This window comes from Dysidea avara, chromosome 7 (assembly GCF_963678975.1).
Source record: "Dysidea avara chromosome 7, odDysAvar1.4, whole genome shotgun sequence".
NCBI classification, from domain to species: Eukaryota; Metazoa; Porifera; class Demospongiae; order Dictyoceratida; family Dysideidae; genus Dysidea; species Dysidea avara.
This window is the reverse complement of record NC_089278.1, coordinates 28,654,788-28,682,437: the sequence shown is the minus strand read 5'-3', so window position 1 is coordinate 28,682,437 and position 27,650 is coordinate 28,654,788. Positions and strand designations below refer to the sequence as shown.

The window sequence follows — 27,650 nt, the reverse complement described above, 5'->3', positions numbered from 1 at the left end:
AACAGGAGCAAGTACACCATACTTACCAGTACACATACACAGGAAAAGTTACTGATAAATAATATTTCACAGCAAATGTGACTTCATACATGCCTGATCACATGCACTACACAATGGCGGATCCAGGATGGGGCATTTGGGGCAAATGCCCCCACCCCAACTCACACACTGTGGAAGAGCCACACTTCTTTTGATATACACCTTGTCAACCCTAAATCAATGTACATAACTCATGAAAACTGCAAAATTACCACCATTTACTGCAAATTCACCTAAAACCAAAGTTAAAACAACTGTCAAACTGCCACTCAGCACCTTCGTACACACTAAGCACCTCTAAAATAATTATCGTGCTGCTGGTGTTTAAACCTTAAGCTTTTAAAACAGATTTTAAGACTTCACACAACCATCTGCAAAAGCCGTAATGACAAAAATCAACTTACTAAGGAGTGATTATTGCTACTTAAAAATTACAGCAACTAACAACAGAATCAGCTCTCCCAAACCACCCCAACTTAGCCGTTTTGTGCCCCTCCCCTTGCCAGCTCCTGGATCCACCCCTGCTACACCACACAAAAAGATTCAAAGAACTCATATACCCAGTTAAAAGTTTGGCTACAGCCCTGGACTATCCACAAACTCTATAGAATTTAATACACTATAGCAAGAAAATCATCGATGGAATCCATTGTGTTAGGTATGTAAAATAGTTTATTGAATCTGTAATGTATCTTACCATGAATTGTCTGACAAATTTATTTAATTTGTTGGATTAGCTCTATAAAATCAGTGAAGAATTCATTCACGATACCATGCATGATTAATAAAGTCTTGCATCAGTACCATAGCTATAGTCCTTACTACAAATTCATCTGTATACCTGTTAGAACTCTGGGATTAAACATTAACAGCAACAATTATTATACATGCAAACACATTCACAAACAATGGATAATACTTATATATACCTGAATTGGAAAACTATGTGTCTATTCGCATTTTGCACTTGAGTTTTGCAACACTCAAGCTCTTTTCCTATAGGCTGGTTCTGTCTTTCCAAAATATAAAGTGTATGTGTAGTCAAGATGCATGCTACTAGCTGTCCAATAATAATTCTTCAATAATACATGTAATATACATACCAATATTCTAAATATCCAAACACGTTATAGAATTACATGACTATTGGGATATGCATTACATGTTATAAAACTACTTGCATGTTCTATTATTATTGCCAAATCAAATAGTATGTGTCCTAACTATACAATAACTTCAAAAGTTCATATATTTTGGAGGACATAATTGAACCAACCAAAAAGCAGTAATTGATTTTTATCGTGAACATTAATTGGCTTGTTTCATCATTTGAATTGATATTTAAAACTATTTTAGGCTCACACTATGAAATATATCATGAATAAACTACTCACATGTGCTAGTCAAAAATTGTACATCATATTTATATGTGTTCACAATTGCATGATTACAATCTGCTAGAGTGTTACATATTATAGCTAACCAGGGCATATACAAAATGTACTATATACAACACTATGACTAATTATTAACTTTCTACATTCAAACTAGAATGCTGACTGTATTCAGCGTACATAAAGTTCCATCAACTGTATAGTTGTATCTTCATTAGTTGTTTCTGATTGTGGCAGCTACGTATTTCAATGTAGTCACTAGTAGGATCTGCCAGCTATTTTTCATAATTCTCTATCCAATCTCAGTATTTAAAAATCTCACAATCGCTGTTTTGTTTTTGACACTGAAATATCTGATATAATTGTTTCCAGATCCAAGCTACTTTTAACTACGTATTTTCCTGGAGGGCCATTCCCTCAAACCCTTCTAGCTACAGCTTGCTATGCATGCTGAGTGCGCTTTAGACACTGGTGAAAACCCTTCAACTATCCCTACATAACTGAATCAACTAAACTGGATAATTCTACAACAACAACAAAAATGCTATCCCCCTATGCCCACCCCTTTACCGGCAATTTACTTATTATGTATGTCCTCTACTGACTATATAATTCAACACTGATAACAGAAACATTTAACAACATCATTTAGACAAATGTAGAAAACCTTGACAGAATTGCATTGTACATATTTATAATACATACGTACATACATACGTACATACATACGTACCTTATCCCATGCTTTCCCAGTTGGCTAGGGAAGATAAACATAAGTTTGTACAAGTATGAACACATACAGGAATAAAGTACCTCCATTGTCGGTCCAAATATTGGATTGACTGCAGCATTGGATACCAATACATCCAGTTTGCCAAACTTGTTAACTGTCTGTGTATGAAATTAGCAGTTCATAGACAAGCAAATAACACAACACACACACTACACAGGTACACATTTTACAGTGATCATCGTATGTACAAATAAATAGTGCTCAACAGGTGATACCACAACCAGTGCTACAGTATGATCAGGTTGAGCTGACACTCCAAGAACTCATGAATGGAATTACGCACACAAGGGATCTTGTAGTAGTATTACTGGAGATGAGCTAGAAAAAATGTTTTCATCCAAACGTCTGACATTTGTGACCTGCTGAGCAAAAACCCAACTAGTTTGCATTTATCTCGAACTTCATTTTATGTCTTCTTTGTTGTCTAAGGGAAAAACCAATGGGCTGTTAAATTTTCAGCCTAATCTGGTGATTACGTTTGGAGTCATAGCAATAACAAGAAGACCAAAACAATCAATTTGCACAGTGCCCATATAGCATATGAATTACAGGCACTTATTTAATCAATCATAAGCAACGAGTGCCGCAGGCTACAGAGCTGGGACTTGTGTCATTGTGTTCACTATGAACTGGGGAATTATTAAGGTATAGTTGTTAGCCTCAGCCCTACATATATACACCCAAACATTGAAGCTAGAATAATTGAGGTTGTTGAAGCAACGAAATGAAGTTACATTTTACCACTACGTAACAAACACACATAACTCACATTTACTTTATGGTACAAAAATGAAACACTTTTAATCAACAGGCAAATTCGATGGTATAATATAAGTTACATCAATTAGGATTTTTTAAACCAGGTGCGCCCACAGCCTGCTGAAGGCCGGCTGTTGGCGCACGCATGGTTTACTGAAATTGTTTTCGTAAAAGTGTGTGTGTGTGTGTGTGTGTGTGTGTGTGTGTGTGTGTGTGTGTGTGTGTGTGTGTGTGTGTGTGTGTGTGTGTGTGTGTGTGTGTGTGTGTGTGTGTGTGTGTGTGTGTGTGTGTGTGTGTGTGTGTGTGTGTGTGTGTGTGTGTGTGTACCTACCTACCTATCTTTGTCCGTATGCACCACGTGAACAAAATCGTTAAATGGAAAAGCAGCTTTTACGTAAGAAGTAAAAGTTAAATGAAGTCTGTATTATACTTCCACACAGGTAAACTTTGCACTGAGGTGGTTTCTTTTCAGTGGTCTGAAATACGGGTGTGGCGACTCTCCTCTGACTGTGAATTACCTTCCTTTTGGGTTTTACAGGCATTTTAACAATTGAAAAACAACTGTGCAGGCCTTGTAGACTACCAGGAATAGCCTATCTCTCCTAGGGATGCCACGATAGTCATGACATACGACATATCGTGACATAAAGCTCCATGATATGATATAGGTTTCTTTATGTCGTGACATAAAATATCTCCTAATAATGCACACTTTTCCATTCATTTTGATCAACTTTGATGCAATAAATATGACAAATAAGTATGAGCAATGTTGGTTGTTGATGTCATAGTTGATGTTTTAAGTTGATATTCTTGCATCAAAATAGCTATACAGTTTCAAGTAACAGCTTCAGTTGTGAAACTTTAAGAATTGCTTATGTCGTGACATAAACCTCTATGACATGTGACATAAAAATTTCTATGTCATGGCATCTCTAATCCTTTCGAGTTGGAAAGGGGGTGTATCCCCTACATACGCGAACGAAAATGAAGAGCAGCTTAGAGGCTTTGTCGAGAGAATTTGTGGAAAAAAAACACACAAGTCAAACTATAAAACAGTTTAGAAGATACTTCTATGCGCAATGTGTTGATAAAAGCGGTTTGTTAAACAAGTGCTTCCTTAGCAGTGCATAGCAACATAATTGAAGAGCTACAAAAATTTCTTGAATTATGAAATACAAGAATTACAATAAATAAATTATGTATTATTGCACAACCAAAAACCTATGTAATACATATAGTTTGTTAATAGCTTAATTTCAGATGAGTTAGCTAGCTGCATGGCATCTGGTTTTTAGAAGTAGCACAACATCAACTTGTTTTCACTGTTTACTGAAGCAATTGATTACTTGCTACCAAAGGACAGCAGGGTAAGACTTGGTAATTTCAGCTGACACTATAAAAGAATGTTACATACATTGTGATTTGCACTGTTAAGGCATCTAAAATCACACTACTGCAAATGAATCCTGAACCTTATGCACATTTGATGTCGGACTCCTCCTACAATCCTTATATTACAGTTCAGTTCTACACGCTGAGCTATAGTGTAGGCTCAGTTCAATCACTCTTTACTTTATGTTTTACACAGTTGTCTCAGAATTTGATGGTCAACTCATATATGGTCAAATCAAAAGCAAGGATCAAATATGTTGTGAAGCGACACCTTCAGTCATTTTTAAGCCAACAATTTTTTGGCTTCTTGAATTCCACAACAGGCATGATATCACTTTATCAAAATGAGTACTCCATCACGATTGACATCTGCTTGTTAGATTCACTGCACTGTTGTTTAAAATTTTCATACATATTAATCTGATTACTGAGGAAAAGCCTCCTTCATGTAAAAAACAACTGGTGTGAGCTTGCTTTGTGCTGCAGGGTGGCACTTTCAATATATCAAAGCTTTTAAAAGCTTCCTAAGCAGTTGGACCTCTACTATGAACTGCTACTGTAAAATATATGCACAGCACTCCACTGCATACATGGGTGAAACAACTGGCAATTAATAGTGTTAAAAAGATGTGATCGAGGATGTGATTTGTGTGCCATGTGAGCCATGTGAGATGCCAAGTCAGTCAAATCACGGCAGGTAAAGTGTACAGCAGTCACTCACCCTTCAGTAGAAGCTGTCACTATGGCCACTCTTCCATCCAGTCGAGGGGTAGCCAACGCCCACGCAAACTTCTACATTGTGTACAAGAGTCCCAATATGTGATGACTTCCCTGCAGAGTGTATCTTACGAACTGACATCGCTGGGAGCTTTCCAGCTATACTCGATGTTCGACCAAACACACTACGAAGGGCGGAAAACATTAGGTCTGCAGAGTGGTAACAGCGAGGGTAAGTCTTTTAAAAGGTCACTGTACACGTACGGATATTTATAGGATCATGTCTTTGAGTAAGTGTCATATTCCTAATAGGCGCCTCGTATTTTGCTCGGATAAAAGTGCTTTTGCGGAACAATGAAACAGATCCAGAGACCTATGTTTTCAATCCGCTCTCTCGTAATGTCAGTTCGTAAGATACACGCTGCAGGGAAGTCATCGTTACGACTGGATGAAAGAGTGGCCATAGTGACAGCTTCTACTGAGGGGTGAGTGGTATCGTGTTTGTCAACTAGTAGGTTTTGCGGTGCATTTTATTTTATATGCTGCTTCTGTACATATTCTTGTTGTGTCCAATGTTTTGCAAAGAAATTATAAACGAGGCGTTTAAATACGCGTGGCCGGGTATAAAAAGAAATTTTTCCCATTTTCTTCATTCCGCCAGGTACAGGACTGGACTGGCAAATTCGCTACATGGTATTGATACCTTGGCTATATAACTAAGCCATAATTTCAATTTTTCGATTGTGGGAGTTGTTTGTGAAATTTCACTCCCTTCTTTCCTTGCGTCCTCTTTTTGTGGAGCAGTCTGGTGGTCGTCAGGAAGGACGAATAGGAAGGGCTTGATTAAGTTCTCGCTGGATTTGTCCTGGTTTGTTCCGCTGTTGTGATATTGTCTGCCGGTGTGCAGGTATTGGAATAAACACCTGTACCAATGTTACATGATACAAGAGGCCATAGCAAGAGATTTATACAACCAATGACAAGAATTGATTCTTATCTATATTCCTTCTTTCCCTCCGCTATCAAACTCTGGAATTCTCTACCCCAACACGTGATTGACTCTAAGGACATTGATCAATTTAAGCACAGACTAGCTGGTCTAGCAACAATTATTAATATTGATTAAGCTATTTGTTTGATGTTTGTTTGTGATCTGTGCACCATACTCTTTTCAGAGGTCTGCACAGTAATAATATAATAATAATAATAAAGCGATTTTGTAGTGGCAATATCTGACGGAACTCTCAAGAGAACAATGGATGAGGCATCCTTGTCTCCGGACGCCAATCAATCGAAAAAGCACCAGGGAAGTGGATCTCCAGAGGATGGAGAAAATTCTTCAGTTCAGAATTCACCTTCGCTATCAGAAAAACTATCTATCGTAAACAAGATATCAGTAGATATGTGCGGTTGCTGTAATCAGCCATGTGATGGTGATGGTGTAGCAGGTCAAGCCTTACAATGTGATTTGTGTGAGTGTTGGTTTCATGCTGTATGTGAGAATATTGGTAACAAACAGTATAAATCTCTTTCTTCGCTTGCAAAATTTGTGCCAAACATGTTATACTATTGCAACCATAACAAGTGCTATTTACGAATCAAACGTATAATTGCTGAATTTGTGAAATTATCAGTGGGTTAGTCAGTTAAACTTTCTGATTTGTTTGAAAACTCCTTTCAAAGATTTGACAAGTCTCTGGTTTCTACTTTGACAGCTCAAATTGGAAAATGTGTTGAAGGTGTTGGTGCATAAATAGAGAATCTACTATCGCACCAGTCTGGCTTCCGGGGGGAGGTTAATTCATTCTCAAAGTCACTCCAGGATTCCTCTGCTCCTTTTGGTACTTCTAACGTGAGAGTTACTCCAGTTATAGATCATGCATCTGCATCATGTGCTATACAATGTATTGTAGATGAACTAGCTGAGAGGGATAGAAGGAAAAAGAATGTTGTTATCTATAATTTATCAGAGGCTAAAGACAAAGAGAGGTTGACAAACTTTCTGCTTCATCTTTAGTTGAAACTGTTTATGGTCTCAAATACCCAATTAATAGAGTCGTACGCTTGGGAAGAAAGATTGAACATAAGCACAGACCTTTATTGGTCTGTTTTGAGTGTATTGATGATAAGGCCATTGTCGTTTCTCGTTCATATTTATTACGCCACCGTGATCAGTATAAAAAAGTCTTTGTAGTTCCAGATAGAACAAAGATTGAACGTGATAAGCACAAAAGGTTGGTCACTGAACTTAAAAAAAGGAAATCTCAGGGTGAAACTGGTTTGATGATCAAGAATGGCAAGATAATTGTTAGATCTCATTGTATGGAACCCCAACCCCATCAATCTGAGGAACAATTGTAGATTTGTAGTTAATAGATAGTGACACATGAACTGAACTGTAATTAGTATAGTTAGGTAAGTAGATTTTGTACATTAGCGTTATACCCTCAATGGGTTTTGCAAATTAACAAATGAATAATAAATAAATAACTTTAACTCAGGGGCGGCGGAACCAGGTAGGCAAATGCCTACCCAACTTTTAGTGGTAGCTATTGAGCCATGTTCCAAGTCCATAGAAAGCGGTCTGGTTGCTCTGATTTATCAGGATCGCTTTTGGTTATTATCACTCGAGATACTCTAATAGAACAGTCAACGATACCCTAATAGAGCAGTCAGTGACTATTCATTCCATTAGACTATATTAGCTATATATTATTTTATAGATGTGAAATTGCCTCCAGATTCAATCGCAGAAAGCAATTTTTCAAAAAATTTCTGGAGCTAGCCTAAGCATGCTGCAAATGCTGGTTGTGTTTGCACAACTATGATGCTGGTGGTGGTCATAGAAGTATGATCTTACAGATGCCTACCCAACTTGTAGATGCTTCCTCCGCCCCTGTAACTTCGGTTGCAGATCGACCTACAGCATGTACCTACATGACACCCCCTAACTTGACACATGGTGGTGATTAAGACTGAAGTAGAACATAGATAATATATACCTTATCCTTATTATCTATGAGTAGACTAACTATGCCCTTAGTAAATCATCCCATTAAGAGAGATTTTGTGTACTATACAGGTGTCATGAATTGGTATTCTCTCTGCTTGTCATGTCAGTAAACCATGAGCAAGGGGGTGGCACTCCAATATATTCTGTACTCCGATCTTCGTCCTCGGTTAAAACAAAAGTCAAAGCAGGGGTGTAGCTAGCCAGAAGGTGGTGGGGGGGCAGGTATCCTCCACAAAACACTCGACATTGTTCATAATTGCATAAAAGGCTAATGACCCAGCCGACATACGGTGTTGTACTATTACAGCTTATGTAACTAGCTACTTAACTACTTCATTACTGATTGCTGCAAGTTATCACTTATCAATGGAAGTATTTTCATCGAGCATCATTGCACCTGCACTCCAACAAATTCATCCACAATCTAGTAGAACTATATTGCAAATATTTTAGTACAAATACAATGTGTCACAGATACTTACGTCAGCCACAGTCTGTGATACAGTCCTAGCACACTGGCACAGTATGACAAGCTTACTCACCTCTGCCGGTGAAATTCAAACGCCATGCTGGTTTTGGCACGAAATCCTAGCTCTACACCTCTTCTGTTAGCAGTATTTGTAAGCTTGTAACGGATCGCCTGACTGACTAACAAAGTAAAAAAATTTAACTGGCATGCCACTGCACTGTACGAAGATCCAGTGTGATCAACTCGGGAAAATAAAGTTGCTGATTGGTCCGTTTAACACTTTATCGCAGTAGGTTTGTAGCATCATTGCATATCACCATGGCTTGCCATTTCTGAGTTGCAACTCTTGCAAAATCACTTTGAGACTAGTCTTTTTAAGTTCGAAAAAAATGCACTATCACGTGAGTAGTGTAGGTTAAATATAGAATTGTGTGTCTAATATTTTCATTATGGGGGAAACCCCTGGGGATTCGGACATGCCCTATTTTTAACGCATCGTTTTATTCATTGCTTGTAACATGCAAGATATCATCATATTATTATCACGTTTCACAAACAAGTTGAATGTTGTGTGTACTCGTGTAGTAGCTCACAAACAGTAATTTGGGATGCATGTCAGTTACTGGTAAGCTTGTGACGGAAGTTTTAAAAAACACCACTTAGTGATGGGGAGGCAAATGCCCCCCCCCCCCCCCCTTGGCTATGCCCCTGGTCAAAAGTCAACCAAGAAATTTGCAGTAAACTTAGGTCAAAAGACATGCTTCATTTGTAAAGTGTATACCACAATTGATACTTTTAGAGTTACAACATAACCGTAATTTTACAGAAATATGCAAAAATTTGGTCAAAAGTCAAGTGGCGGATTTTTGCGTAAGTCAAGGGTCAAGGCTTATTTTTTGACTTTGACCGCTTTGACCGAGGACAAAGATCGGAGTACAGGGTATATTGTAGTACCACGAGCCAAAATGAAACCACAACTTTAACTGTGTTTTCTTTCCACCACTGGTACCGCAGCACTGAACAGCCATTTCATGGCAGTATGGTGGTCACATATCAGTAGAGAATGAAGTGCATGTACTAGAAGCACAACAGTGTAGTTTCTGTAAAATGACCATGGAAAGTACTAGTCTCGCATGGCCAGACTGTTTTTTTCCGTGCATTAGGTGGAGAAAAAAGGGTTTGGTACAACTCCAATAGCTGTTTACTTCTGAGCCATCCCCAGACTCTGGGGACACTAATGGAATAACATTGGCCGCAAAGGAGGCACCGATGACGTCAGTAAGTAATCTTGAGATGGCATCAATCTGTTTATCCTTTAAATAAATCTTAATTTGCTCCGATGTCTCTTTTATAGCGTCTTGAAACTCATCATGTAATAAGACTCACAACCGGAACAAGGGTGTATGAATATTTCATTGTTTTACTAATGTCATGGCACCTCCTTTGCGGCCAATGTTATTCAATTAGCGTCCCCAGAGTCTGGCGACGGCTCAGAAATAAACAGCTATTGGAGTTGCACCAGACCCTTTCTTCCCACCCAATACATGGAAAAAAGTGGTCTGGCCACGCGAGACTAGGAAAGTGCCATACCCTTAAATCAAATGAATCGTTTTACTGACTGGCTGACTGAGTAATTAATTCCTTCAGACAAGTGTAACTCAATAATGGCTAAGGCGACGGACTTCATTTTTTCACTGTTCAACATCGCTTCGGCCTGAGAGGTGCCTTTTGGCATATCGCAGTATGTACACTACATTCTTCATGGATTTATCAGGATACTCCTTTGTGTCCCATTCATCTTTGCTGACAATGAAAAATGTCAATTTGGCAGTAGTACATGATGGCTTTCCTTAGTGTAACAGAAATCGTCTGTATTTTTCATAGTGGCTAATTTGATTGCAGAGGTGCTTATTTAACAGTTCTTGATTCCTACTGCTGTGCAATGGGTTAAACATAGCTGACAACAAAACATAATGGAGAGCACAGTAGGGATGTAATACTCCTTATTGTTTTACTGTAATTTAATATCGTACACTACTCTAGCTTGTTTCAGTACTTTTTATCGATGTGCTATGATCCCTACTCTAGTTGAAAATTCCAGTTGTTTTGTGTATTTGTTACCATTGCTGGAGTTAGTACTTGGCCAATAATATAGCATTCTCTTGTATAGTGTTGTCCTTGGTGCTGAAATTTCCAAGTGCTGTCTTCCTTTGTATTACGTATGTTGACTGCAGAGGAGATTCCAGATCCCGACGGTGTTGGCTCTTTTAGCACATATCTAAAACTATCTCTTATCATATCTCTGCTGGCCTACGATTATGGTCAAAATTTATATATATACAGCTTTAAAGTGTGCAGATTGATCCTCTTCGATTTATTGTTATTGAGCTTTACAGTGACCAGCACTGAAGGTCTGACAGCAACATGTGCTGCAGCCTTTGGATTATCTAACCTAGCAAACTGGAACTGGAAACCTAAGAACAGTAGTGATGCACCGATACCACTTTTTCACTACCGATCCGATGCAGATACATTTGAGGCCAGAAATGGCCGATACCGATCTGATACCGATACTTTGCCCCACAGGCATTTCTCACAAGAAACAGCTAGTGATTTAGCGTACAAAACTCATTTACTAATCCCATCAACTGCAGTTTGCTGGTTTTGTGGCTATCAATTACGTGAAGATAAGTTTATGGCTTTAATGAATCTTATTTCGTGGCTTACTTCAGTTTCCACTGTACTAATAATGCTAGTAGCTGGCTTCTTTTAGGGAATTCATGGCTTATATCAGCTTTTTCTCAACTCTGTTCAATGCGCTATGTACGCCGCCATCTTGATAAGTAATTAAATGACGTCATTTAAAGTATCGGTTGGTATCGGGCATTTTTAGCTTTACCGATACAAGTCTGATACCGCCAAAATAAGGCCGATACCGATACTAGTATCGGTATCGGTGCATCACTAAAGAACAGTACTTGACAATAAGGTGTAACAGAAAAGGGCCAAAGAAAGGGAAAAAATCCCTCCTGCCACAGGATTCGATTTGCATTGGTGGTAGGAAATGGAGGGAGTGCCAATGAAAGAGTCTACCTATATATATATATATATATATATATATAGTTATAACACGCTTACGAGGGATATGACTAAAATATACGCACGATTCACGAGAGCGCTCGAGTGAGAGTGCGTATATTTAGTCATATCCCGAGTAATCGTGTTATAACTTATATTCTACACCCCAGTAGATGAAAACAATTATAGATAGTAAGTTATAGTGAAACAGCACCTCCTGGAGATGGAAATCTATAGAAATTCTTGATGGATCAGACGTTTTACACTTTTAATGGTGCCACGCCCACATAGTCATGATTAGTGAGTTATCCACGAAGGAGACAAGAAACTTGTTCCAGTTCCTGAGGTGAATAATTGTTGGTTGGTTTAGGCGCTTGTTATTAGAGACTTGTTTACTGTTTAGATAAGGATTTCGTGGAATGTGTGAAGTTACACCATATATGGTAAGCGTAGCCACAAAGTGTGGTTTATCATGTTATATACCACAGTTTGCCGTGGAACTGATATACCACAGCGCGGCGCTTTTGATCTCAACCACAGGTGTGGTATATATATATGATCTTGTGACTATTCATTGAACTTACTCCAAACAAATAGTTGCTGTAAAGATCTATAAATAGACTAATCATAGTTATGTCTGTAGTTACTAGGTTTAATGAGTTCATCAAAACCATCTTTACTTGTCCAAAGGACTGTTTTACTGTTATAGATCATCTGAATTATCAAGACCTACTATTTACTAGTGTAAAAATAATTTTAAAAATTAAAATATGGGAATAGAGACCGTTGAAAAAAAGTAAAGAAACAAGAGTCAAACAAACCAGCATGTTAAACACACAGAGATTTCTATTTGGACTCAATGGATATGGTAGAAACCATATCAAAACATATGTATGGGATTTGTCAAATCAAGCATTTTCAGGTGGTCAACATTAAAAGTTTTCAAAACACTGGGTTAAACCCTTAAAAATTAAGAATTATGCATTAACTAAATTTAATATCAGTTTAATATCTTTTTTGAAATCTCAACTTGGTAAAAGAAGCTGATTATAAAATCTCATCATTCCCTGTCATTCGTTGTCCAATGCAAAATACATGTATTTTACACTACATACAAAAACACTAATTTACAACCTTTAACTCACAAAATCTCTACAGCACACCATACAATAAAAGAAAGCCCTTGAATTTCTCTATCCAATTCCGACTGTACAAATGGGAAAATGTCACCATAGCGACAGTTATTTACTGTTGATGATGACATAATACGTGCTCCATGCATTAACCTATTGGAAAATTTAATCATCTCGGCGGGAAAATCCCAATTTACAAGTTGTTATCCTCAACCAAATTCGCTAAATTTGGTATCATACTACGCAGTGAAGGATGCTTAATAAGACTCCGACCGTACAAATTGTTAAACAGGTTAGTTTACAAAGATATGCTTCAAAACATGTGTTTTTACGGGCATTCTGAACACGTATATTTCGCGGTACAAGGCTCCTTTTTAGCTTCCCCTTTGTTACTACATAACAAACTTACACATGAATCGAATCGCCTTTCATCAAGGAGTCCGATAAACCAAACTTCTTGTCTGTCAACCAGAGTACGCGGAAGTTATGGCGCTTTGTTTAAAAGATGGTGTTATTTTATATGAAACGGGCGTAACCCATTCGGAAATCCGGAATATCTTACGCAAGTTTTGATATGCTAAGAAAAAAACAGTAGTTTCTCCATAAATTAGGGACAGATACGTGAGTACTGAGGATGCTTCTGTATAAATGTTTATTTGAGTCCAAATAGACATCTCTGTATAGCTGTGTGTTTAACATGTTGACTTGTTTGACTCTTGTTTCTTTACTTTTTTCAGCGATCTCTATTCCCATATTTTAATTTTTAAAATTATTTTTACACTAGTTTGTTTACTTTTTATAAATATGGATACCCGCAAGGCTGATATGATAATTAGAGGTGCTGGTGGTGCTACATATTACTCAGTATCAAGTCAGTCATCATGTACATTAGTAGTTAACTAATACTATCTGTGTTATCAAACACTAATGCATGATGCATGTATTGTCTCCTTACTATTGAATGTATACTTTGTACTACACAGCTTTGATATATCCAACTACGTATAAGCAACATATAGGATGCTGTAGGTAGCAGTATTATGGCTTCAGTTACGTGATCACAAGAAGTTAAGTACCCAGTGGTACACAACAACATTACTGCTCGTAACATACTGTGGTTAATAAATGTAGGTAATGATAAGGTTTCCAAATGAACATGTTGATGTGAATAAATTGGATACTTATCAACACATATTAACACGTTGGTTACCCTTACAGAGATTAAGTCAGATCAATGGCAAAGTGAACCTAAAAGAAGCAAATTTGCATGAAAGTGGATATTAACATTGCAATATGCATTTAAAAATAGGTCATGGATATGAGGGAAGACTTAGGAACGAAAGTTATGTAGTTTTTATCCCCAAAAAGTACTCACATTTTGCTCTAGCCCAGTGAGAAAAAAATAAGAACAAAATGGCTCAAAATGGCAAATTTTAGTTCTTTAAAAAAGTATTTTTATCAAGTCCTTTGACTTCATTTTTGCTAGTGGACCTAAACTTCTTCCAAATTAACTTCTAAGGCTTCTTTTGAGGTTGGAAAAGGTTTCTAAGGTAGTGATTAGTTGATTGTTCTATTAGGATTTTGGAAAAACATAGGTGATCTCTATTATGAACCACTACCATGGTTCATGATACTCTATGCAGTGAGGTTTAACATTATGTCCTCTTCCTTGCAGTATTGGGTTTGCCATAGCCAGAAGGCTTGGCCTAGATGGAGCAACAGTGATGGTTAGTAGTCGTAAACAACAGAATGTTGATAAAGCAGTAGAGAAGTTGAAGGAGGACAGTATTAATGTGGCTGGTATGGTGTGTCATGTTGGGAAAGAAGAAGATAGGAAACAACTGATTCAGGAGGTGAGGAGAAGTGACCATAATGTTATAGTATGTTCACGTTGAGGTGATACCTGAGAAAACAGTTTTAAAAAGACACATGAGTGTTTCTCAGAGAAATAACATAAGATTTCATGGATTAGTTATACCAGTACAGTTGTGAAAAAGTAGACATGTGTAATTTGTCTCCAATATGAAGATCATATCAGACACTGTGCCTTTTTTGCTTCCCCTTTCGAAATGATGAAAATATGTCATACATAAAATGTCAGACTTTTGAATTACGAAAATATTTTAGCATGTGTAGACTATAAATGAGTAAAATTTTGAAAATCCTTTGTGTAATTCATCCAGGATTATTAAAAGTGTATGCAGATATCAGCACAACGTGATTGTACTGTTGCAGTAATACCTGTCAAGTGCTGTTTATTTGTGCATACAACTTTTTAAATATATTTTTTGTTAAGGCTTTACAGCACAAGTGCTGAAGGTCTGTAGGACACGTGGTCCTACAGCCTGTTTAAAGTTGTTACAAAAAGTGTGTTTGAAAAGGTGGAGAAACGAGAAAAAACCCATGACTGGACCTAGGCAGCCTCGAACCCGCAGCCATCTGATTAACGCTCGAACGCTTACAGGAGTCTGCCAGGCGGTCAGGATGTTCTCTCCTTGTCAATTTCAGTATGTGTATCCTAGGAACTCTAGAGAGTGACTTATATCTCAAAGCACCCCATGTGGAACCAAATGAATATTATTAAGGCTTTACAGCACAAGTGCTGAAGGTCTGCTGTTTAAAGTTGTTACAGAAACTGTGTTTGAAAAGGTGGAGAAAGGAGAAAAAATCCATGACTGGACCTAGGCAGCCTCAAACCTGCAGCCATCTGATTAATGCTCGACCGCTTACAGGAGCCTGCCAGGCGGTCAGGATGTTTTCTCCTTGTCAATGTCATGTATATGTACCCAAGGAACTCTAGTCACTGCTCATGTGTTGTGTGCTTGTATATGAGGTGTGTGTGCGTGCGTGTGTTATCATTTGCTCGTCTATGAACTGCTAATCTTATACATAGACAATCAACAAGTTTGGCAAACTAGATATATTGGTATCCAATGCTGCAGTCAATCCAATACTTGATGTACCATTAGTGGAGGTATTATCCCTGTATGTGTTCATACTTGTATAACTTATTTACCTTCCCTAGGCAACTGAGAAAGGATGGGATAAGGTAAGTAAGATGGATCGATAGACAACTGTTTGGATGCCCTAAATATTTCACTACACTTTTTATACTAGTTGTAGAGGGTTCTTGATATCCAACAGTTATTCAGCATGACACTCCTTTACAATTTAAATTTTCCATTATTCATCAGATTCTGCTGTTCTGTTATGGTCTAGCAAACATCTTTGTTGGTACCAAACAAAATTTAATGTCACTTTCAGTGGTAATCAATCTGATAGGGAGAATCATGGTCAAGAACAAAGTATAAAGCCAGAATTTGCAAGGAGCAGAAAATTATTACAACACACATGTTTGGTTATGTATCACTGTGTAATGCGTACATACATGTATGAGGTGTAGATGACATTCATCGCTCATAGTAGGATTAACAAGATTCTGCAGTACATCTTTGGGTAGAACTATTTAGTAGAGGTGTGCCGATATGACATTTAGCCAATAATCTGATAACCAATTACTGATATAAAATAATATTATCAAGCCGATAATCAAATCCAATTCGATATGGTAGCATAGACTTTTTCTTACATTTTCACTCTAAATTTAGTTGTAAAGTGACAGTGTGGGACTTATATCAATAGCCGACCTTATGTAAACAGCACTGCTAAGATATTACTAGAGCACGAGTGCCCATAAATAGTTGTGTATGTATATCTGTATCTGCTACTTATTTACACGTGTTACCGATATGCAAAAACAAGGCTGATATAGCCAATAACCAATAGCCGATCCAATTATCGGTACACCTCTACTACTTACCACCTCTACTGTGATAAAGTGGTGTTGGTTAGTGCTCAAAATGACCTCCAAGTTACAGAAATGTTTACATATTTAGTATGACTAGCTGCCATGTAACAAAATTCTACCAGCTAACATGTTTATCTGATGTACAGAGAGCTTTGCTGTTTACATTATTGTTTTCTGCTGATGTTTCCTTTACTACAGATATTTGATGTTAATGTAAAGGCCAGTTTTTTACTAGCAAAAGAAGCATATCCCCATCTGAAGAACAGCAAGTGAGTTTGCAGTGTACAAAATATTTGTTTACATGCAATACTTTTTTTTTTAATTTATGAAAAGTTGCATGCCGTGTTTTATAAGAATAAGCTACTGTAGAGAAAATGAAGTTTTTAAGTATTATTTTACAATTAGAAAAAACAGAAGTGCAGATTAGTGGTATTACGAGTGGATTTATTGCACTAATAGTTCATAAATAAAAGCAATTCACTTGCCATGTAAGTTTCTCCCTAGTCCCTACCATTAAATATTAACTTGACATTAGCAATACAACAACTACTAGTGAAATATGGTAGTGCTTGACTTCAGTGTTCTTCAATTTGTGATTTGGTTTTTACCCCATGTATTTACTTGTGATTTAATGTGTTTGCTGTGACACTTTGTAGATATATTTAAAGATGAAGTAGGGATCTGTGCGATAAAATGTAGTGAAGCAAGAGATGAATGATGGTATTACAGCATAGCTCTGTGAGAAAATCCCTACATGAGCATATGGTAATAATTATTTTAAAGTAGTAATACCATCATTCATCTCTTGTTTCACTACTTTTAATCGCTTAAATTAATAGATTTCCTTATACTTGTTTGTTTACTTCTTATTTTGACTGGTGAATCCGTGCATACCGCATCAAAAGAAAGGATGGCGCCTGATTTAATGTTTTGTGTGAACACGCACCCCAGCTACCAATTACTGTGAAGTGGCTTGCTTTCAGGTACTAGAAACAAGGAACAGTAGGACAGCGTCTCTTAAAATTTTGTATCAATCTATTGGAAGCATTTAGGGTCATACTGAAGGCACTTTTGAGCTTGGTTATACCTAATCAATACTGCCAAGGAGCCAGGATGGCGTTGCAAAGCATCCAAACTTCCTGCATGATACAGTACAGTCCAATACGGGGTGATCATCATGTTCAAGTAAAAAGAGGTGTGTTCTTTCATGCTCAATTGCTATTAATCTACCAAGATTGTTAATGGGTGTGGTCTCAAACCTATTGTGAAGTTTCATGTATCTGGTATCCAGTACCTTTTATATACAGTAGTGTAAGCGCTTTAAAATAATTTTGTGGCATCTAAATTTGCTGCTCAAGGAAAATGTTAATACCGAAAATTAACACTGGATATGGTTTTGTTGTATGAAGAAGACTACTACCAGGAGATAAAAGGGAAGACAGGTAGACAAAGGGCACAAACTCGTCAGAATCCAAAAGGCTCATACCATTGGTGAGTTTATTATTTTTGGCATAAAATGGTGGCCCTCCAGCCTTGTAGCTGTGATCATGCAGGCAGATTAAAATTCTCTGATTTTTTGAAAATCTATGTCATGCTGCCTGTAAGCGTTTTGTTGCAATACTGTATTTGAACTTAACCATGATCAAACCAAGATACAGGCATTTGGTTTCACTCTGATATACTAAGTAAAATCATCCCACAACATTGTTTCACAGTTGAATTTTGCCGTTCTTTGTAGAACAGTTCAAAGCAGTCACAACACTTCAAAACACTAAAGTGATAATAATTTTTAGAGTAGCTTATCATGATTGAAAATGATGGAGAATCAATTTTGAGTGATTTTATAACAAAGGTGAGTAATTTATGAGATATAGCCACCTTTCATTGTACAATACGTGATCTCTTAGTGATTTTAGCTTAGGATTACTCTGACTGTTCTATTAGAGTATGTCAATCCTCTTATTTTTTTTCAATTTTAAAAAGCTGACTGATTCTGAATACTGGTGAAACTGTGGCTGACCTACACCATAGTTGAGAAAGAAACAAGGAAGGCAAATAATCAAGTTATGCTGCATTGAAGGTATCGGTCAATTAGTTAATTTAGTAGAAAATTCAGTTAATGACAAAAATTTCATAGAAACTAGTTTGAAGTGTTTGGGGTCATTCTGGAGGCTTGATGATGCCTAACCAAGCTGTCGTAAAGGGAAAGTGAGGCTGGTTGTAGGATAATTTTGACAGAAAAAGCCCAAACCTTCGTGATCCTGTACAACATGTTTAATGATGTGACAACAACAACATACTTAGTACATAAACCATCAATAATGAAGTGGATGTAATTATTATCACTAACTAAATATTTCTGTATTTATATTCGATCTGTTATAAATAACTTCAACTCTTTAAAGGTGATTTTCGTCACTTCAGGATGATATTTAAAGGAGACATTTTAGGTGGTGCACACCATTTTAGGGACTATCTCTACTTAAACAGTAATGTGTATACATATATATCTCCTTGTCATCTCAGTTCCAATTCTGGAACCATAACCTTTAGAATAACTTATCAATTTCAGTACTAGTTCATATAACCTAAATTTAGACTATGGTACAGCTCATTTACAGGGTTACTATATCACTTAGTCACCTGACATTACAAGTTTAATTGAAGGTTAAACAGTGTTAACTTGAAGGTGACCATAGCAACATTAGTCTATGGGACTAAGGTTAAGCACTGTACAGGCAAGGTGTCAGTAAGGTATCAGTAAACAACTAACAATAGGGTTAGCTTGATCACTATGCATTGTGGTATGCATTAGAAGGTATCAACAACAGGTTTGAGGTGGTACCATATGTAGCAGCTAGCCTGTTCTAGATCATTCTATGCTATAGCAGGGCAGCAGTGGCAGCTAAAGAGCAGCAGTATCACCAATTGTTTGCAGTACTGGAAACGTTTTATCCCACCCAAAGGTCCCTCCCCTTCTCTTTCTTTCCACTAACTCATAGTATCAAACTATGGCTGGTTAGTGTGACATGGATTGCTTGCGCTGTAGCATATCAGCTAGGAGGGACCATATAGGGAATCTGGTGTGAGTAAGTTGGCATACCACCAAATATACTAGCCAGAGCCTTATCATAGATGTTGGGGTACATGACCCAATCTTGGCGGGTCACGTGATCTCACGTGACAAATTAAGGGTCAGATCTTAAGGCTACAGCGCTCCAGCCCATTCTCCCAATCTCGATATCTTATTGTGTATGGTCAGTGGTACACACTGGTATACAGAGGTACACCTGGGAACAAGTTAAGCTTATTTAGTCACCTACATATGTTCATTTAGTAACCCGCCTTCAAGCAATGATAAATAATTATAATACGAAAGGCACACTGCAGTACTTCATAATACTGTAATAGTCTTCTTCTCCGTGTTCCACAAATAATACTGGACAAATAGTAGACTAAACCAGCATATGTACTGTAGCTCTAGCTGTTACTTTGGTTACCGGTTGAATAATTATTTTTGTGGGCACTATAAGGACTTCAGGAAGAAACTGTTCCGTTGTTCTGCATTGTTCTTTCACTCCACACTCATGCTCTAGCTATAAAGGTACATACTGTAAACCATAGTCTAAATAAGTTAGACACCAAGACCAACAAGAACTAAGTGATGTAGGAACCCCTCTGGCCCTTAGTAGCGTCCTCGCTATGCCCGGGACACTACAGCCTCAGGCCATCGGGGTTACTAAATCGCTTTGTTCCCTTGGTCTTGTTGTCTAACTATTGTTTAGAATTGTCACTTTATTTCTATAAGATATTTAATAGTGTGCTAAATCGTGGGTTTTGATTTGATTATTTCATGTATCTGTGAGCTATTATAGGAACTATCATCAAACTACAGTTACAAAGCCTGATGCTTACAAAGGGTGGTATGACCTTATATGGTGCTCTTCTACTTTAATATAATTGGAAACCAGTTAGCGATCTTTCTAGAAATGCCCCTGGTAACATTGTAATGTTGTGTCATGGGTGGTAAAGAGACGAAAATGAAGAGGAGTGTCCTCAGTATTTGGTGCACTTTCATAAAATGTGATACGTTTGGCACCATTTTTTATTTTGATGCAGTTTGCTTGGGTTCACCAATCAAAAAAATAATGTTGTTACAAAAATACACTGTAGTAAACAAACAAATACAAGACAAAATTAGGAATCTTAAATTCAAGGGAACATAAGAAATAAAAAGCAAGGTTGCCTACATAGTACACCTGCAGCGATACTGGTTGACATTTGATCCCTGGTCTATATTATTGAAAACTGAAGTAGAAATTAATGTACATTTAGTATGGCTGCAAGTGTAGGCATCCTCCATTGCTTTTATGTCTGATCTCTTGAATTTAAGATTCCTTGTACAGTATTTGATACTGTATGATTTTGACCAGTTCCATTATTAGTTCTAGTACTTGATAAAATTTTCTTAATAGTTTTAGTTCTAGTTCTAGGATTAAAACTAATCATTTGGTTTCAGTACTGAGAACTGGAGCAACACCACCTACTGTATTTTGTTATGGATATATTTCAATTGTTTTCACAGCAATGGCTCCATTGTATTTGTATCATCGGTCGCTGGATTTTCACCACTGTCGGTAAGTGTGTTGTGTGTGCGAACATGCATGAGTGATTGAGGTCACACATATATTTTGTATACATCACAGAGAAGTGGAGCATATGGAATCAGCAAGACTGCCTTATTTGGATTAACTAGAGCTCTGTCTGTAGAACTAGGAGTTGAAAATATTAGAGTTAATTGTTTAGCACCGGGAATAATACAGACTCGTTTTAGTTCTGCAGTGAGTGACCATGTACAGTCAATATTGTATCATGCCTGATCATTGCATCCGTCACACAAATAAAAGCAAATATTTAATTAAATTAAATGGGTATCAAGATGATTGTATATTGTGCTTGTAGATGTAACAACTTAGAGGGCTAGAGCATTTTACATTTACTACAAAAGAAGGTCAAGTTCCAGATTTATATACTCTAATAAAACTATTAAAGAAAATCCTACAAACTTTTTTCTGGACAGATTAATAATTTTTAATTGATGTGTCCTCAGTGTTGTATAGGATTTATTAAATCATACCCCACCTTTGTGAGGTTTCTTCCTACACCAACAACAATGTTTAAGTGTATAAAAGCATCCAATAGTTTAGTTGTATTACTAATCATTGTAGTGTTTGCATGATTTGTATGATTTGTTAACATTGACCTTAACATATGTACTTGTGCTTGTGATTTATAATCGAGTGTACATGTTTTTGTCAACAGTTCTGGATGAATAAAGCAGCTATAGAAAGTGATATTGAAAGACAACTTAGTATAAAAAGGTACGTAAGGAAGTGTGTATGTGCCTACTGTGACACCACATGGTACAGTGCTAGGGAACAGGTATCATAGAAAACACTAGTACTGTATAGTAGGGATCTTGTACTTTTCTAACATAAAATACCACCCAAATACCAACCTCACTTTTCCTACATGGTGACTTGTACGTACATATTGGTGTAGTCAAGCCCAATAGTGCCCTTAGAGCAACTCAAATGCTTCTGATGAGATACTAAAAGTACTCTACATGCCTTCAGCTAAGCACAACTTCACTGTGGTAAACACTACAGGCCTGATTGATTTCTTCACTGTTTGATGTTGCTTGAGCCCAAGACATGCCTATCTGCCAACTGCAGCAGTTGCAATACATGCATCATGGACTTACTTTTAGGTATTAATTAGTGTATAGCATGGTAATGACTTTAGTTGTGCTGGCTATCATGAGAATTGTTTAATGAGTAGATTTGTTGCAGAGGCACTTCTTGTACTGTTCCTCATTTGTGACATTGCATAATGGGCTGAATATAGCTGAAGCAAAATGGTCATTTCACATTACAGCAATTAACAGTTGAGGTGTGCATTTATTTGTTCAATTATTGCAAGTCTGATACCATTGTTTCCTTTGATGTCGTATACGCTGGTTCTCTAGTCATAAGTTATGCAAATAGTAAACAACCAGCTTTAAAGAAATATTAGAAATTTTCCATATAAGTAGGGATCATAATATACATAGAAATAAAAAGCAAATGCAAGTAAAAGTTATACGTACTATACTATAGTGGACACTTAGTCCTGGCTATATGGCTATATGGCTATACAGCTATACTGTTGACAGGCTGCATACAAGTACAGTAGGACCTTGATTATCCGAACTCGATTATCCGAACAGTATAAGTGATGGTTCTATTAGAGTATTTTGCCATTAGGTGAATGTTATATTAGAGTAAATGTATGATCTATTCGAGTAGTTGAACGCAACTCTGTATATAAATGAATGGGCTTCATTTGTATGATTGAACTGGCACACAGATGTTCAGATAATGGAGGTCCTACTGTAATTAAATGTACACCAGTATAGCTACAAATGTTGGTAACCTCCCTCTTTGTTCATGGTTATGCTTGTAAAATTTCTGCTTATGTTTCTCACAGATTTTGATTTTGATATCAGGACACATAATAGTGTGTCGTGCGGCCAAGTCCAACTAGTGTGGATGTGTGACAGGCAAGTGTGTATTTTATAGGAACCAAGGAAACACTGTTTTCATGCATTTGTTGCTTAATAGTGCTTAATTGGAAATTAACCAATTTTGCTGCAGAAACTCCCTCAGGGTAGGACACTTCCTATTCCAAATTTGACCGCCCAGCCATCACTGAGATATGCGCCTTCCAAGTTTGTCTTATTTTCTTCATCTTCTACTTTTTTTTCTTTTTTTTTGCTCCTCTCGTTATAACTTGCACTTGCTTAGTCAATTGATTTCGAATTTAGAGGGCAGTAAGGGCATAATGCAGCACACTTACAGCCTAATTTTCATACAGATCAAACTAAGAATGATGGAATTATGCACAATTTTGAAAATTACAAAAGTGATTTGTTGTCATGGCTACAGGGTAATCCGCTTGATGGAATAACTTGAAAATCAGTCTGTGCATGAAGTTACTATTGTAGTGCAAACCTTTTGTGGTTTGAAAGTACTGCGTGTATTACCTAAGAGATATAAAGCAAAATCAAGCATGTGAAAAAAGTGCAATTGAGATACTCTAATAGAACAGTCACTGAGATGTAAAAATATGTGCACAAAAATTGGAAAAATTTTTCCAGATTTTGAACAAGGACCTCCACACCTATATGCCTAAGTCCTTTCCACTCTACCACCACTGTCTATTTCTCACCTCACTTAATTTCTACCTTTTAAATGAAAGTTCTGGTTTAGTACACTAGAATGATAACTTATAGATCTGTCAGTGGAAATTCTAGAACATTCTATATGTGCTGTATTTAAGTACTCAGAAAGAATGTGTGCGCTATTAGAGTAAATTATGTGCGTCGTGCGACCAAGTACAGCAAGTGCGGGCTACATACTCATTTTATGGAACCAAGAAAACATTGTTTTCATGTATCCGTAGCTTGATATTACTTGAATGGTACTTAATAATTTCTGCTGTGGAAACTTCCTCAGGGTAGGACATCTCCCATGAGTTGGATCTGCCCAGCTATTTTACACCTTCAATTCTTCGCAGTCTTCAATGATTCCTGTAGTAAAGGAGAAAAGTACAAAGGCGAGATAAAGGGAAGTGTCAAGGCCAACCATAGGCTGGCTTACAAAATGAAATGATATCCACACAAAACAGCCAAGCTGTGAAAAAATGTGTGGCCTTAAAAAGCCTGGGTATAAAAAGGCCATGAAATGGCTGCAATGATGTTAATGCTAATAAATTTTAATAATAGCTGTGTACATTGTTTGCAGTCATTACTTAGCTACCACTTTTGATTTCACACTTTTTTTATACCTATACCGTAGAGTCGGGTTGTTAAGCGCATATATCTGTTAAGCGCATATTATTTGTTAAGCGCATACACATTTCTTGTAATTAACCATGGATGATAAGCACACATGGCTAAATGCGACGATAGAGCTACACACAGCTACACACAGCAAGAAACGGCAAGAAAAGTTGAAAGTACTGAAAAATTAATGTCTCCTCAAGCGCTTGCATCTCCCTTGAGGTCTCCCTTCGCTATGTATACAGCAAATCAGCCATCTGGATAGTGATAATTTATTTCGTTCATCACGAAGGAATTCACCCAAATATCCTTACATACTGACATGGTGACCGGTACAAACTATTAACTACTCTATTACAATGTAGTGATTCTGTGTTACACTCACCATAATTATTTATTAGGCGTATGTGCCTAACAGATAGTATGATCTTTACAAAACGTCGCTTAACAACCTGACTTTACAGTAGTATGTTCACGTTGAGCTGAATCCTGAAAAACAGCTAAAAATTAAAAGTGGATTTTTTCTCAACAGAGTTAACATTTCAGCCAACCAGATAATTATTGCTAACAGCAAAGGTGTCAACAACAGACATGTACGGTTTGGCTCCATTACAAGTTCAGGAAAGGGCTGTAATGGACACTGTACTTATGTGCATAAGAAATGTATTGTGAAAATTTTGATTGGCCGTAAATATTATGTCAAACGTTTGAACAAAAAGATTTTGAAATATTTTTAGCGGGTCAAGCAGTACTACAAATGAGCCAAATTTCAAGATCGTGTAAAATTGCATCCATGAGTTATTAAATGTTTTTGAGGATTCAGCTCAACGTGAACATACTATAGGCTTTTGTAAGGCCGCAGCTTTTTTCACAGCTTAGCTGTTTTTGTGCAGATTTTGTTACCTGACTATTGATGATACCATTGTCAGGTATCCTGAAGTGGGGACGATGCAGCTATTTAACCTGACATAAGGCCCTGTACTTTTTGCATTTTTTTTTAGTGATACTTCCGTATTACCCTGTCCAAAATGCAGAAAAGTTTGAACCACAAACAAGTGGGAAAAGGTTTAGTATGTGACTATCATCTAACTATTTCATGCGAGTCATCTGGACATAATAATGGGTATCACATGATATACTAATGATGTATATAATCATGTGTGTATCACAGATTGCACATCCGTGGTCACCAATGTCTATGGTGTCACATGAAAATGGGCCAATGAGAACGAAATTTGAATGAAAGTCCTCACATTTGATTGGCTATTTGGTCGAATTCAAAAAAAAATTATGACAACGGATGCGCAATCCACAATATCGCATGATATACTATAGTCATGTGTGTATCACATGACACACTAGTCATGTGTGTATCACATGATATACTAGTCATGTGTGTATCACATGATATACTAGTCATGTGCGTATCACATGATATGCTAGTCATGTGTGTATCATATACTTCTTACAGAATAGGTCAACCAGAGGATTGTGCTGGTATAGTTTCACTCCTGTGTTCTGATGATGCTAGTTACATAACTGGAGAAATCATTCTAGTAACTGGTGGAGTGGCATCAAGATTGTAACAATTAAAGTGTATGCTGTTTTTTTTTTTAAAATATACATTAAATCCCACGAATTTTACAGCAACTTATGGTCTCAAGTGTATGCATACCACAAGAGTAATTGTGACATGAACCAGACCAAAAATTTTGTCTTCCGTATTAATGTTTATATGGTCTAATGATCTACCAATTCAGCTGTGTTCAATTAGAGTGTTTTATCAACAGGCATATGTTCTATTAGAGTACTTGAACAAAGTTTGTACTTTTCAGATATACAAACACTCTTTCTCATTATTAGTTCAGATCCTCCATTATTCTAACCATTTAGAGGAGACTGTAGTTCTATAAAATTTAGAGTTGGCATATTTAACAATACTACCTTGCAGTCCTGTGTGGATCGAGGTACATTTTGAAAAGTGATTATTGTATTCTTATTGTTAAATTCCTTTGATATGTCACACAAACCATACTACAAAAATTTCCTTGTCTACAACATATGTTGCTACATATTCATCATATACATGGTGTAATGGTCAAATATCTCTGCTAGTAGCTACATATTAGTTCAGATAATCAACTGTCCACTGTACTAGCTAGAACCATATAAACATTTAGAAAATTTTGGGGTTGCAGTTTTGTGTTACAGTTTTATTGTATTGTTATTGTTCAATACCTTTGCTATATGTCACAAGGACCATAGTACAAAATTCTTGTCTACAGCATGTGTAGCTACATCATTGTACACTCACTATGTACACATTCTTGTTTGTACATGTTATGTCTGTGTTTCTGCTGGTAGCTACCCCTTTCCTCCCCTATATCACACCACATATAGTACATTAGCTAATCCAGAAGGAGTGATGTAAAATGATGTTCTGAATCCCTAGATTTAGTACTATTTTAAATTTCTTCTTTTTTTTGTATATTTTCCATATTAGCTATTGATTGACATGTAACTATGACTTACATGACAGTAGCTATAGCCTATTGTATTTGATTTTATTAATATTTTTGTAGTACTCTAATAGAGCGCATGCTTTTTCTGAGCACTTACAATGCATATAGCTAGAATTTGCATTGATGGTCTATGAAATTACAGAATCTTTCCATTCTGGTGAAATAAACTAGAACTTTCATTTACAAGGTAGAAATTAAGTGAGGGTAAGCAAGTAGCAGAGTAGTAAAGAGTGTGGGCATATAGGTGTGGAGGCCTACGTCCCTGTTTCAAACCCTGAACTTTTCTAAAACATGTTTAGTAAATTTTTGCTTCACAGTGATTGTTCTATTAGAGTATTTTGATCATGCTTGTTTCACATGCTTGGTTTTCCTAAAATCAATATACAGATTGGCTGACCATTATATATAGCATGGACCTTTTGTGATTTGAAAGTACTGAGAGTATTAGCTAAGGAGAATATAAGAGAAATTTACCTTGTTTCTGTAACCCTAGGCCTGTAGGCATGACAAAAAAATTTACACGTGCAATTTTTGAAAATGCTCGTAACGTTGCACCTTTTCTACCAGTCTGTATACAAATTGGAAGATAAATATGCTCTTTTATGTCCTCCAAATTTTGATAGAATCCAATAAGGCTGTTTGAGTTAT

At 36.9% G+C, this 27,650-nt stretch overlaps 1 protein-coding gene and 2 long non-coding RNA genes across 3 annotated transcripts; 2 read left to right on the top strand and 1 right to left on the bottom strand.

Annotated features, from left to right (window-relative positions):
- Positions 1-1,402: 1,402 nt before the first annotated feature.
- Positions 1,403-5,374, bottom strand: LOC136261302 (uncharacterized). The gene is made up of 3 exons (XR_010703855.1): positions 5,102-5,374; positions 2,247-2,324; positions 1,403-2,190 (listed from the first exon to the last, which is right to left on the bottom strand). It is a non-coding gene; the product is annotated as an uncharacterized lncRNA (long non-coding RNA).
- LOC136261301 (dehydrogenase/reductase SDR family member 4-like) lies at positions 5,191-26,115 on the top strand. Its single transcript, XM_066055279.1, has 9 exons — positions 5,191-5,582; positions 14,466-14,643; positions 15,684-15,764; positions 15,816-15,839; positions 16,797-16,867; positions 21,184-21,235; positions 21,305-21,439; positions 21,921-21,979; positions 25,952-26,115. Exons 1-9 carry the CDS (start codon positions 5,452-5,454, stop codon positions 26,064-26,066), a joined length of 846 nt encoding a protein of 281 aa, XP_065911351.1. The 5' UTR covers positions 5,191-5,451; the 3' UTR covers positions 26,067-26,115.
- On the top strand, positions 17,455-19,192 carry LOC136261303 (uncharacterized). Its single transcript, XR_010703856.1, has 3 exons — positions 17,455-18,450; positions 18,582-18,678; positions 18,736-19,192. It is a non-coding gene; the product is annotated as an uncharacterized lncRNA (long non-coding RNA).
- Positions 26,116-27,650: the final 1,535 nt, after the last annotated feature.

Excerpts from the sequence above, each read along its gene's own strand:
- LOC136261301 (XM_066055279.1), top strand. The coding sequence starts at position 5,452 with ATGAAACAGATCCAGAGACCTATGTTTTCAATCCGCTCTCTCGTAATG. Across the intron at positions 14,644-15,683 it reads GGAAACAACTGATTCAGGAG|ACAATCAACAAGTTTGGCAA; the intron begins GTGAGGAGAAGT and ends TCTTATACATAG. Across the intron at positions 16,868-21,183 it reads CCCCATCTGAAGAACAGCAA|CAATGGCTCCATTGTATTTG; the intron begins GTGAGTTTGCAG and ends TTGTTTTCACAG.